At 40.2% G+C, this 14,105-nt stretch overlaps 1 protein-coding gene across 3 annotated transcripts in view; it reads right to left on the bottom strand.

Annotated features, from left to right (window-relative positions):
* The window catches only part of sema3b (sema domain, immunoglobulin domain (Ig), short basic domain, secreted, (semaphorin) 3B), a 71,367-nt gene that overhangs the window by 14,229 nt on the left and 43,033 nt on the right, over positions 1-14,105 (bottom strand). For all 3 annotated transcript variants that reach the window (XM_085145678.1, XM_085145677.1, XM_085145679.1), the window contains 3 exons: positions 7,254-7,766; positions 5,053-5,210; positions 3,867-3,929 (listed from right to left, as the gene is read on the bottom strand). In XM_085145678.1, the coding sequence (XP_085001804.1) occupies positions 3,867-3,929; positions 5,053-5,210; positions 7,254-7,437 (405 nt within the window). In that variant the 5' untranslated portion in view covers positions 7,438-7,766. The remainder of the gene's footprint in view (positions 1-3,866; positions 3,930-5,052; positions 5,211-7,253; positions 7,767-14,105) is intronic.

Below are 14,105 nucleotides of genomic sequence, written 5' to 3'. Positions count from 1 at the left end.
ATTATTTAAATATATATACAGGGTAGTTTGCTCTTTGCAATACAAAGACAGTCCATAATACGATCAGAGAGATCAGGAAGAGTGTGGAAGTAGAAACATCACCGACTTTTCAATGAGACTGGAGTGTTGACTGTGAGACCATTTTTATGTTTTGCTTTCACTTGTTGTTTGGTTAGGCTGAGGCACCAAAGCTATTTGGCTAGCTCGTTCCACTGGCTAAGTTACCAGGGTGCCTAGATGCACTCCATCTAAGACATGACATGGTTTCTGGAGGTCACTTAACTTTAAAAAACAACTAGGCTGTTATAAAAGCTGCTGGAAGCTTGCATTTTCCGTTTGGTTAAAACCAGAACAAACTGTTTGAATGTGTGTAAAAGCAAAGAGTCCAAGAGATGCAGGAAGCTTTAATAAAGTTAATGGCAGAGAGGGTTTGACTTGATGGGAATGGTGATGTTCATTAGATACACAACATATCACAGTGTAATAACATAGGAATGCCTTTGATCATCTCTGTTAAACGGGGCAATGCAGTAGCAGGGGATACTGGCAGGCCGCATTGCTCCTAAAAATTTACTGATTTCTGGAATCTGACTGTCTAAGTGATACACATAAGAGCGTGCCTTCTTTCCATTTGTTTCCAATTCTTTTCACCATTGTTTGTGTGGGAATTCCTGCACACTGATCGTCTACACAATGCTGGAAAAGAAAATGTTCTTTGGTGGTTTCAGACATATTTAGTGGTCACTGAGCTTCTTCTCTCAGTAGTTAAAGATTAACACAATTCAGTTTGTGTCTTCCAGAAAGACTAACATGAGCAAGAGTTTGGAAGAGTTCTCCTTTTTAAATTAATTCTTCCCATTGAGCTATTGGACTTCATTCATAATCTAATTCATAATGTCCCAGAACTCATCGTGCAACATGCAGCTTCTTGGATACCTTTAAAAAAATCAATTTTGATTTACAATTGTGATTAATGCATCTTCTACAGAGCATTTTACATAAGAAATTGCTTTGAATGATATACTTATGAAATAAAGAAAAGGATTTTTATTATTAATTCCTACCCATTGATTTATTAATGGGTCTTGGAAGGCACTGAAAGTTACCAAGTGGGTACTGAAATGACAGCATAAACACACAATCTATCACTTCTGCGGTTCTGAATATGACTCCGGTCTTACAGTGACGCCTCAGAGTGCTGAGTCAGACCAAGTGTCTGGGTAAACTGTCAACTGTTTACTGCCCCGCTCTAATTCTGTTTATCTGCATGTGTCTGTGTTTGTCTTAGTGTGCTGGCACATGCAAGGTGGTTTTACTGTTTGAAGGACTGGAGGGTTGTAAATAACAATATTAGATGAGGACAGGGAATATGAAGAAAGGACCAAACATGGAAAATGAGTGGAGGGAAGAGATCAAGTGGCAGGGAGAGCTTTTGACCTCTTCCTATAGAAAACACATTTCTCTGTAATTAGGGTCAATAGTTCATGGTGGAGGTTTGGGTGAGTTTTCACACAGAAAAGGATAAAAGAGGATAAAAATAACATTTCAAAGGATAGAAATGTGAGTTAAAAAAACCTACTTTAATGCAAAATCTGTCATTTTCTTCGAACTTTTGTCTTATCACTTTCTTTCTCCCACAATAACTCATTATCTTCTTCATCACATTAATTCTCTTCATCACTCGCAGTCTCCACAGTTACTCGCACTTTCGAACAGGACATATGCATACAGAAAACTGAACACACTCATGCACAGACAGACAGTCACACACACAGACTCCTGGTCAGGTGAAATTAGAGCCTGGATTTTTGTATGAATGGAGCCCGTTGTCTGTCTGCTACAGCTGTATAATCACACTGATGACGGGTTTGTTTTACACACACATAAAGACACATTCACAGACATTAGACACACACACTGGAAACTTACACATACAGGGATAAATGTACACACAGACACTGTCAAACACTTGAGTATAAATACACTATAAATAGACACATTTATGGTATATCTGCATAAGCAGATGTGATGTTACTGTTTTAAACAGTTAAAGCCACGAAGTACCTACACACACACTGACCTGTACAGTTATCTAATTGTAATCTTGGGTGGTCTATAGGTTCTTGGTGGCCTCTACATGTTGGTCAGTGAAGCCAAGCCCCCCCTGCCCACACTACATCCACAAGCAGAAAATTACATAGAAAATCTTTTTTTGGCACTTAAATAATAAGTCAAGGGAACCTGATGATGGCGTATCTTTTGGTAAACTCTGCCGTGAGCTCTGCAGCAGGTCATGAGTTCAGTCATGGAGACTTTGTGCATGCAGTCATCTCAGAACGGAATCAGAATCAGATCAAATCATCCAAATAGAAACACTTTAACAATCAGGGTTTTGCTTCATTTCCCGTTAATCTGCATCTTATTGTTACTGCTGCAGGTCATGTCCAAGATGCTCTTTATTACCCTCACTCAGTCCGTCCATCCTCATATAAATAATAAACATCCAGTTCAACCTAATGTAACGTGCCACATTTTTACAAGCAACGGGTCAATATTTAGATTTCTGTGACCTCACTGCATTGCATCATATCGTCACAGCAAAGGTATGCAACTGTTATTTTCTGCTGCACATATTCTTCCAGTGAGGAAGAACCCAGTGAGTTGCTCTCATAGTGAATATATCAAAGATCTTCAGCAAGAACTGTGTTTCCAACTGAGTTTCTCTGATCCCCTAACCCAGTGCAATACCAAGTTTAATATTTAAGTGACATTTAAAAAATGAAATGTTTGCATTGATCCCAAACCTGTCTGGTTAGACAGTGTGTAAACACTGTGTGAGCTCTACATCAGACTGTGTGGATATCATTCAAATAGGGCTCAAAGAAACAAATTTGGAGGAAGTAATCTCACCACATGGCAGGTCCAAAAGTAGGAGTGCTGCACCTATTATTACATGTTATCTGTTTAAATGTGGTGTTTCTGTCTTGTGATGACTCCCATGACTCGAGTGGATTAAAAGGTAGCATTGTGTTAGGCTGGGTAGGAGTGGATGCTTACATTCTGCACTTGGAGCTCAGTAGCAATGCTTATTGAACTGTATGTAAAATGGGACATGGTTAAAGTGGATGTTATGATGCATTATGTCTCATAAAAACTCAGTTTAGCTAACAGGTTGTAGTTAAATATTCCTTGAGTAATAATAATAATGATAATAATAATGCAGTGTGTATTATTGCATAAGATGATGACAACACACTTCTAAAAACTTTCAGGTTCCACATCTGAACTGTATCAGCTGTAAACTTTTATAAATCAAAGCAGAGATCACAGACAAGATAAAACGCAGGCGTAGCTGTGGGGTCGGGCAAATAAAGCCAATAGCTGGTGTTCTTAAAAACTTTCTATCGTTCTATCTGAGGCTTCTGGATGGTGATAGCTGTGGTTGCAAAAGGACTTCCAGCCCCATTGAAGCCTATCTGGAAACAGCTTTCTGTCTTTACCTCTGTAAACAATTTCCTGCCTTGTTTATGTTCCTGGTCACTTGTTTTGTATTATACTGAATAAAAAATGAAGTCTACGTTGCAAATTATGCAGAATTATGGATTATCTTTGGTATGAAACTACAAGCTCATTGGTTAACTAGCTGTCAATCACAAGTCATTAGTGAATGAGCGCGTGGCTTCACAGTCAGACCCGCCCTTCCTTTTTTCAACCAAGCTGGTGACAGCAAAAAAACATTTATTGGAAGGCTTGAAAACAGGGCTTTACCAGGTGATATCACAGTACCCACATCAATTTTTATTTCTCTGGTAAAAATGAAAACGTGAAATCACATGGCTGAGGTGACGTGTGGTGTGATCACTTACAGTGATGTCTTTGCCAGCCCAGTTACACTCCTCCCTCCAGTCAACAGGGGCAGGCCAGTAGATCTGAAACAGGCAGACAAAGATCAGTCCATCTTGTAAATTTACTCTGGATTTTTAATTTGGCTAAATTAGATTATTTAGAGTGTACCAGAGATGCATTTCCTCATAATATCAGGACTTAACCCATCAAGTGTAAGAACAGTCTGATCCATCTCTTTCTTTCTAACCTATTTTATCCTGCAGCCACTCAGCAACATTAAAAAAAAAAAAACAGGGAGAGCTACAGTGAATCTGCACACCCAGCTCATAAATCAAACTCCCTCATCTACCTAAAACCAACAGAGGTTTCATATCTGACAGATAGAAACTTGCAATTTACTCCAAGCAGCTGTGGACAGATGTTTTTTGTGGGCTTTTTTTGTGTGTAACTTGTCTATACATTTCAGTTCTTTTGCCAGTGTGTGCACTGCACTCAAGTCTTTTCGCAGCTCTGATTATACTCCAAAGGCAAAAGCCTCACAAAGTGTGCCTTTTTGATATGAATCATAACCTCTTTTGCATAAATGTTTTTTTCTTATCTCCGTCCAGGTCTTTGATTTTCTACCTTCCTCTATGGATAACACTTCTCTTTTCCCCTCAGGTCAGACACTTAAGTAGACTCATATGTGCACGGATGTTATTTTCTAAAGGGTGTGTTTGTAAAAATGTTTCCACACTTCTGAATATTTCCTTCAGGAATGCAAGAATACAAACCACAGGTGACTAACTTTGTGAGTCAAAATAATAAATTATTCTTAGAAAGTAAACAATGTTGCAGTGGTTGGAAGAATGACTCACTTTCATCTGCTGCCAGTATAATCACCTAAGATAGTTAACAAAAGGCCACAAAATATTTTCATGGCAAATGTATTTGGAGTTGTTCAGATTTATCTCTTCTGGTAATGGTTTGTGTATTACCAGGGAAAATGCTGTGTTTATAAAACAGTTCCTTATTTTATGGATAACTTTTTAAAAAGCCTTGTGCACATGAGAATCTAAAATTAAATCTACTCATAACCGTTAAAACACAGAGTTGAAAATGTTGAAATCTCAGCAGCAGTAACTTAGTTTTGATCAACAGACCGCTCACACTCCCACATGTTTTACAGCTATACAAGTTTGGTTTTGGGGGTTGTTTCTGGCCAACCTTGTGTTCTTGTTTGGCGATGTTGTCCAACGACAGAGACAGCAGGAAGTTCTTGGCTCCCACAAACAGTCGACCCCTCTCTTCATCCAACAGCAGGGCGCTAAAGCAGCAGGAACGCTCCAGCTCAAACCGTCGCACTCCGTGGAACTGCTGCAACTCTGAAAATGTAGATTTACAGGGTGGACCTCAGTCAAATACTGATATGAGTCGATGATTTCCACATAACTTAAAGATAAAGATATTAAGTATGGGAGAACCCGCCTATGCATTTGTGTTAATGTGTAGGTGCCATTGTGTTTGCCTGGATTTATGGAGAAATGTGCTTATGTGTTGACATACAGAAATGAGATAACTCGGATAACTTTGCAGAGGCATTAGTTTTGGACCAGTCTTTTGGTCTTTACTTGTCTTTTTTGTTGTATAGTGAAGCAAACTTTTTTATTAATTATGTTCTTCAGAAAGTAAGTAAAGAAACATAAAATCTTTGCGTTCAAAGCTGTCATCAGCGTCTTCAGATCCACATCAGTTAGTTGGCTACAGGGCTTCCACAAGTCACGTTGCTAAAAAAAAAAAAAACTCAACATCTTATGTATTTCAGTATATTTCTGAGCTGTGTCCTAAGGCCAGTGACTTGTGAAATGAGCAGGATGAAATCCTCTGACAGTAATGACACTATATTAGTTTCAGTGGAAAAACTGAATGTCTTTACCATTTCCAAACTGGCAAAAAGTTCTAGAGGAACAGTGCCCAGGAAAATTTAGCTTGTATTTGTAAATTTAAACTATAATAGTCACCCCAAGCTTGATGGGAAAAAAAAGAATTAAAACTGTGTTCTTGGCTTGAGGAAACTAAGAAATAAAGGGACTACATCCTCCCCTACGTGCTCAGCTCAAACTGGGAGCATAAGAAAACAAGACCAAAGCCCTCTTCACTTCGACATTAAAATGTCTTTTATTAGTCTGCCATTGTTCTAATGTGAATTTATAACTTTAATTAAGTCTTTGACGCCACCCAATAGCCGCCAGCATGACATCAGGGACTTTTATTCAGCCCCACCATACTGTGGTGGCAATAACCCTGGGCTTGAGGACATAGTGTGTTAAAAACATGCGTATGATACCTGCCTTCTGCTAAATGCAGTTACTTTTACTTTGAGATCCAAGTGTATTGGTGTTTAATATTTTACTGCTCCTTTCTTGAGTGCTGGTACAGAATATCTGTCAAGAAAATATTATTTGACAGCCCAAATCTACTTTAAGTAGTTGAGTTAAGTAATGGTTACTTCATCCTTTAAACAAGTAATAATGCTTTCTACTCAATAAAAAGCAGCAGTCAAAAATGCCATTTAATGCTACATTGCTAATTAAAAACAAAAAATGTAGTATTCATTAATATACTCTCAGATAGATCAGCTGTACAGCATGTCATTGTGAAACAATAGAGCACTCTTGTTTTTAATGTTTAACATATTATGTTTATGTTAGCTAAAATCCTAACAACAGCAACATTACCAAACACACAGAAAGGCATCAGCAATTTAGCTTCATTGCTAAAGTTGCTAAAATTGTTTATAGGACTCTACTTTTATGTCAAAGTAGTATTTTAATAACCGCCTACAGCCTAATTAGGAACCAAGAAACTCTCACTGTTGACACTCATTTGTCATTTGTGTTTCAAATAAAACTAGAATAGTCTTAAGTCTTCTCATAATAAATGCTTCAAGTTACCTTCAGCCCAAATTCAGGCGGGTACATGTCTCAGCTGTGCAAACGGTCTGCAGTCAGCTTCATGGCCTTGGCCAGTTCATTCAGGCTGTAATTACCAGCTTGGTTTATGTGGCTGTGTTGGGCATTGAGCTGCCTTCTTCTAACATACAATACCCAAGATGAAACACAAAACCGTGCTACTGCGTGTTTAAGTTGTGTGTGTGTGTTTAAGTTGTGTGTGTGTGTGTCTATGGCTGTGAATCACAGCAACCACAAATTACAGTTGGCTACTGTTCAGCTGCATATACTTTCAAAAGGATAAAGCTGAATATTACATGAAACAGAGAAAGTGGTGTGTGTGTGTGTGTGTGTGTGTGTGTGTGCGTGTGGTTTGTGTAGATACTTTTCTAACTATTACGGGCAGTGGAAGAGAGAAATTGAATTTTTTTTTTTAGAAAGAACCAGAACTTTTATCCTCAAAGCTTTTGTTCTTACCTTTATATGATAACTTCATGCGCGGTGAGGTGGATGATGAAGAGGAGGAGGAAGAAGAAGAAGAAGCTGAAGAGGAGGTGCGGGTCACGGTGCTGGAGGATGCATGGGCAGCGGCCAGCCCCAGCAGGAACAGAGAGCTGCAGGTGACCATCGTGGCCACCACCATCATCATCATAGTCATCATCTTGGCAAACGTAAAGCAAACTCCTTTCTTTCAAAAGCGGAGTCTGTGAATTGATTTATTTAAGTTTTAATTTATTAATAGAAGCTATAGTTGTGTCCTGGTTCTGATTCAGTCTTCAGAATCTGTGTGACAGAAGCAGGGACCGGCCTTTTAAGGATTTATTGGAAGGATCCTTAAAAAAGTGTTGGCTTCTATTTTTTTCTCTTCCAGTCTTCTTTTTAGAGTCTCAATAATCAGCGTAACGTCGTTCTCTTGGGACTCTGAAGGATGATCAAGCTGAACTCTCACATCAAAGATGGGCCATAAACATTAAACATGGACACATAGACCTGAAAATAAAGACAGAGAAGTAACAAATTTAGAAATGTGCACTGCTAGCACACGTGTGCTTATGCCAGGGATGCCCCCATGCACAAACACACACACACACACACACACACACACACACACACACACACACACACACACACACACACACACACACTGCTGTCTGAGGTATTTTTAGTCAGACTCAGATTGATGCTCCTGCCAGGCTATGTTAATGCCAGCCTCCATTATGGCAACACTATAATCTCTTCACATTACAGCAAGACTCAGGGACAGTATCCAAAGCGCGCGCACACACAAACACACACACACACACACACACACACACATAATCTCTGACCTTGTGTGATGAATACTGTGTGTGCGAGATAGAGATATGCTTTGCGCAATGCCAAGCCAAGCGCAAACTCTCCATGTCTGTGGCACTGCCAGCTCACACACACATATACGCATCCAGCACTCACACACTCGCTTGCTTGCTCACACTCTTCCTCACTCCCTCCACACTGGCAGACAGTGTCACTGAATGAGATCTCTTCATTGTGAGGGACTAATGAGCCGACAGTGATGAAGACGGATGAGTGGACGAGCACATCAGTTCTTACAACAATGTCACTTGTGAGCGAATCCAGCCTCACAAAAAGAGCGACTGTTGGCTTCTGGTATCAATATTGACTTACACAGTAATAGATAAATGAAATTACAAGTTATTTAGAGATTTACAGTGTTGCTTTTTCCCCAATCTGGTTTACACATGGCTTCTATAATGTTTTTGTTTTTTCTCGGTCTCCTGATGTATTGGATTTGCGGAAATTAATGAGACAGACTTGCTATTGTTTCAGAAAATTCCCCAATAATATCTCACGGCACTGTCAATGCCAAAGCATGAGGGAGGTCAGTGGCTTGTAATCCTACATCTATATGAATGTTGTGCTGCAAAAAAAAAAAAAAGGGAAAAAAATTGCGCAGTGAACACACACCTCTCTTTCAGTACTTTGGACTCTGCAGGCAGCAGGAACAATAAAGCCTTTCAGTAGAAACAGTCTCCTTTATTATATTGCACCTCACAGTTGGCACTCAGTAACAGGCAGACAGTTGGCTTTTCCCCTCTTTTCATTTTCAATCTTTACTTATTTTCCTCCTTCTAACAATTACCTCTATCACTTCCCTTCATCTGTCACCCTCTATAAAAACCCCTCTTGTGTCTTGGCAATAAAATCAGCTGTTCAATAATAATCTGCTCTTTACTGCAGACTAGATGTCCCTGTCTTGACTGGGGCAATATTAGACGTAAAATAACAGTGTCTTTCTTTGCTTGGGATACTTTAAATGAGGGGTAAGGCCAAAAAAGATTTGTGGATATATTTAAACTGCAGTCTATTGCTAGCCATATGTTTTCAACTAGAGCCAAATCAGCTGACTTTGTAATGCACTATAAATGAATACAACATTTGTTTTCCACTAATAACTACAAAAGATGATCCAAGAGAGAAAAAGATATCAGTCAGAACAACTAAGAAGAAGAAGAAGCAGTATTTCTCCCTGGAGTAACTTAGATTTGGCAGCATGGCGCTGTACACAGCCCTCCTCACCTTTCTACGACTACAGAAACAATAAGGCGGGAAGAATAGACTAGGCATCTGCAACAACAGACATGATACTGATTGTCAGACACATATGGGTTGATTTTGGATTGTAAAATGGCTTGCAGATGTAGGCGGAAGTTTAATATCAAAATCTATCTCAGATTTGTCAGCCATTAGTTGTAGTGGGATGCCACTGACCTCAGTGTACGTAGAGGTGTTGTGTCTACGTTCCGCGAGGATGACTGTGTGAACAGAGTGAGGCCTGTCATCACCAACATCATCTCGGCCATATTTAAAGCATGCCAAGCTTTCAAATACTCACTTTGCTCTAAGCTGGAACAACTTTCTTATTCATTTCAAATTCCTGGTCATCACTGAAAACTAAAGAATCACTTTAAAGCACAATATACATAAGATGAGAAAACACACATACACTATACAGACATAGACCCGTCCGCGCTGTTGGCACAGAGTTTTATGAATAATGGAGCTATTGAAGCGTAGAGACAGGAGAGCTCTCATAAGCTCATGGCTCCCAGGCCACAACACAACAAGACAGAGCTTAACAGGAACATAAACTCTCACATACCCTCCAGTATCTAAACACACGCACATTTGTGAATGGACAAAAGCACACATGCAAGGCTAGATCCCAGCACGGCCTGCTATCTGCTACTGTAACTCGCTGTTTTTCGAATTGAAGAGGTCTTGGGTGATTTCACAGATGTTCGCTGAGTGCAAAGTTTCCCAGCTAGCATTAAAGAAGTGATCACAAGAGCACTAAACTGTGCTGAGGTCTGTGAAACAGAAAGGCCGAAGCACAAGGCTGCATGTCTATGCACGCTCAAGTTTCTGCACTGAACTGCAAAGATGCTGCAGTATTTCAAGGGGAAGGACGTCAGCACTCTCATCAGCTGCAGCTACGTGACACAAGAACAGAAGCGAGCGCGCACACGCGCGCAATTCACGTCACACTCCCTGGAAGCGACAAGAGGAGCAGTGAAACCCTCACACTCCTGTTGGCTGCTATAAAAGGAACGACTGGTCCCATTGTTCCTCCGAGACACCCCGAGCTGTGTGTTGCAGTGTTTGTGTGCGTCCTGTAACTCTGGCTTCATGAGTTGAAGAGTCTATTATTGTTCCTCTTCATCACATCACATCACAGCCCTGTGAGCAGGCACACACACACACACACACACACACACAAACGTTTGTATGTATTCATATACAAGGATGTAGGAGAATATATCCCCATCTAAAAAACTAGCCCTTCTCACACACACGCATGCACATGCAGAGGCAAACACAAAGTCCTTGCATGTTCCATAATGGATCTTAATAAAAAAAAAAGCCATTGGGGCCGCTGACACTTGCATTCAGTTCAGCTTCAATAGACATGGAGCAGCAGCATGCCAAGAGGGAATGGATTAAAAGTAAAGAGAAAGACAGAGACAGAGAGAGAGAGAGAGAGAGAGAGAGAGAGAGAGATTCTGTCTGCGTGGGGGGGGGGGGGGGGGAGCAGGCTGTCCTGTCAAAACCAGACTAAATTGAGATGGGCAGACAAAGAGGCCCGCCTCCAGGGTGAAACGGCTTTTTCAGAGCGGGGTTAGAGTGCAACTTTACTGTATTGTATGCAGTAATGAATAAATGGATATCTGCAGTTTAACCTGTAGACCACCACTGCCACAGGTCACAGTGGAGATCAAGAGCAAGCCGAGCCCGAGGGGGAAACAATGAGGGTCAGATATATGAAGAGACAGGTAGGTGAAAAGGAAGCAAAGACAAATAAAATCATTACAGAGGGAAGAATGAAGAGATGACAAAATGATGTAGAGACAGAAGACAAGAAGTTGTTGAGAGGCCGGTTAAGAGAGGGGAATCACAACAGGAGCAGAGCAAGGAAAACGTGTGAAAAGAGTTGAAAGATGAATTGTGGATGAAGCAGTAAGGCAATGTGAATGAAAGGGAGAGGAAAGGAGAATTAGAAGTCTAAAAGGGGGGAGAAAGGGGAGGGGAGAATTGAAAAGGCAGGGAAAGACAACAAAAGAGAGAACGTGGAAAGGAGTGAACAAAACAACAGGATATAGACATTTCTGCACTTCAACCCTGCAGCCAGCCTGCATGCATGCAGTCTTACAAAAAAGGAGAATGCAGCAGAGGTAGGGAGGGAGGAATGGAGAAGAAAACAAGTGAGGCAGGAGGTGATGGAGAGAAAGGAGCCAATTGTTTCTCCCCTAGGGGAAAAAATAGTTCCCTGGCCTGTGAGCAATAAGTCTAAGCCTCCCTGCAAGTGAGAAATGAAAAGCGGGAGGGATGGATGGATGATGATGAAGAATAAGTGGAGAGGGTGAGGAGGGGAGGGAGAGCTTTACAGAGCAAAATAGTTGTAACAGCAGGTAACTGGTGGCTTTTGCACCAGTTAATTTGCTAAGGGGGCGACAGATGGGACGAGCGACGGGGTGAAAGAGAATACAGTAAGATTTTTTTTTTAAAAGTTTGTATGTAATTCAAAGCTCTCACTTGAATTCTCTGTCTCTTACAAAATGTGTTTTACATATGAATGAGGAATACGCCAGGAGAACTGCATTGGAGTTCCATGTATTTTTCCATAGTTCCATCTTATTTTATGATTTTTAGCTCCCCAACTCGGTCAGGTTTAAGAAAAAACTTGGCTCAGTGTAAAAGGGATACTTGCTTATATCACGGTGATGAGTCCCCCTCCCATTTATACTATCTAATTTGATTGGTTTTCTGTGGAGCACTGACTGCAGGAAAGCTAAAATATATATGGAAAACATATGTTGGCATACAAAAGCATTTATTAAAAGTCAGTCCAGAGAAAGATCTGCTTCTCTCCCACTATCACTGACAATGCAGCTCCTTTAATATATGGCTATTGATAATTATGTGTACTGCTGAATTGTGAAATAGTGGAAGTAAATCAGAGGGAGGGAAGGAATGCAAGAGAGAAGACAGTAGAGAAGAGTGAGGATGGACGCAAAGAGCGAGAAGAAGGTTCAGAAGAGGGCTGGCAAGGTGAACAGATAAGTCTGTTCCAAAGAAACCAAGATGTTTTTCCAGAAATACCATAAAGTCTATAGTTTTGAAATCATATGACCACATAAAAGAGTTAACTGCATTCTCATTGAAACATGTCATTTTGACATAATAAAACACATCTGAAAAGAATTGAAGCTGGAAGCACAAATGTCATGCCACCAGCTGTTTTCCTTCTGGTTATTTACTGCTGTTTTAATCAAATTCAGAAATTGTTTTGCAATAAATTTGACTCATGTATTGATGAAGTGATCCTAATACGTGTCAGAACACAAAGCACTAATAGTCTGTGTCACATTATTTTTCTCGGATTAAAAGGATAAATATTAACTAGTGGCAGCTAAGTCACTAGTAAGGAAACAGTATTCAGGGTGTAAACGCGATGGTTAGAGTGAACCCATCCAGGGACCGAATGCCTCTGTACAATATATAGTAGCATAGTATAGTGAGCATGTCAAATCGTGGACCTCCAATCTAAGTTACCACCTTGGCATTTAAAGAATACTTTTTAAAGCACAGTTGTGTTTTGATTCAGTTCTGACTGAAAAACTTTGGCTTGCCAGTTTTTGCCCCATTTCCAAGAAGGAAAAGAAGCACGGAAGCAGAAAGTCTTAGATGTGTGAACGGGGCAGGTGATGCAGGGAGGCGTTGCCTAGTGTAAATGCTGCAGACTTTAACAAACAAATTCTACAAGAGTCATGCAAAACTGTGACTTTAACCATGAATACAGCTGTGACAGCGCTTTGGTCTGAAGCATGACAGCGTTTTGCTTTTTCTGGGAAGGACAATGAGGTGCGCAGCGCTTCATTTCCCTTGATAACTATAAAAATAAACATTCATAAAGACAGACCACCTATAGTGAGAAAGCAATAAGTTGAAATGATGGTTTTCTGCTATAATTATGATATAAATGGCCCATAAATGTAAAAAAATTAAAACTAAAAGTTGAGTTGAAAAACTTTTAAAGTACATAGGAAAAAAGGGCACAAGCCTGAGTCATATGAAGGATACAAAAGAATTTAATAAGCATCTCAGAAGTTCATTCTTATTTTAAGTCTTGTTATGTTTTAAGTCTTTGGGCAATGCTAGTCATAGAAGCAAAGTGAAGCTTCACACACACACACACACACACACACACACACACACACACACACACACCCTCAATAGAAACAAAGTAAGCCCTAGCTTTAAGCCAAAAGTGAGCACCGGTGTTTATGGGATTTAAGCAGAAACATATTGAGAAAGAAAAGCGAAACAGTCTGAAGCAGAGTCCTCTGGTCCCTTTAAAAGAGTGTAAGTGAATGAAGGAGCTGGAGATGCTGTGGCAGTCCGCTGGTCCTGAGCCATTTGGCCCAGCATCACAAATGGAAAACTTCCCAGTCTACAAACCCCATGGCTAGCATTTATTCAGTTTGACTATTCTTATTATTCAGAGTGTGAAGGGAAAAATAAATATTGAAACTGGAGTCACTAAAACTTGCTAATTGGGTGTTTGCTGTCCTCACTAATTATGCTCATGCTCATACCGGTCTCATTTGTGAGGATGGATAACTTTTCAGTCTTTCACCAGCTCTGCCTGTATCGCCGGGATGGGAAGAGGTGATTGGAGTGATACTACTGAAGAAAGAAATCTGCTTAATTACTGTGGGAAAATTGCCTTGTGGTCATGCAGCTTAAATCTCTCATCTCATGGAAGAA

This window comes from Neolamprologus multifasciatus, chromosome 20, assembly GCF_963576455.1.
Source record: "Neolamprologus multifasciatus chromosome 20, fNeoMul1.2, whole genome shotgun sequence".
Taxonomy (NCBI): Eukaryota; Metazoa; Chordata; class Actinopteri; order Cichliformes; family Cichlidae; genus Neolamprologus; species Neolamprologus multifasciatus.
The sequence above is the reverse complement of the archived record's forward strand: the minus strand, read 5'-3'. Positions and strand labels throughout refer to the sequence as shown.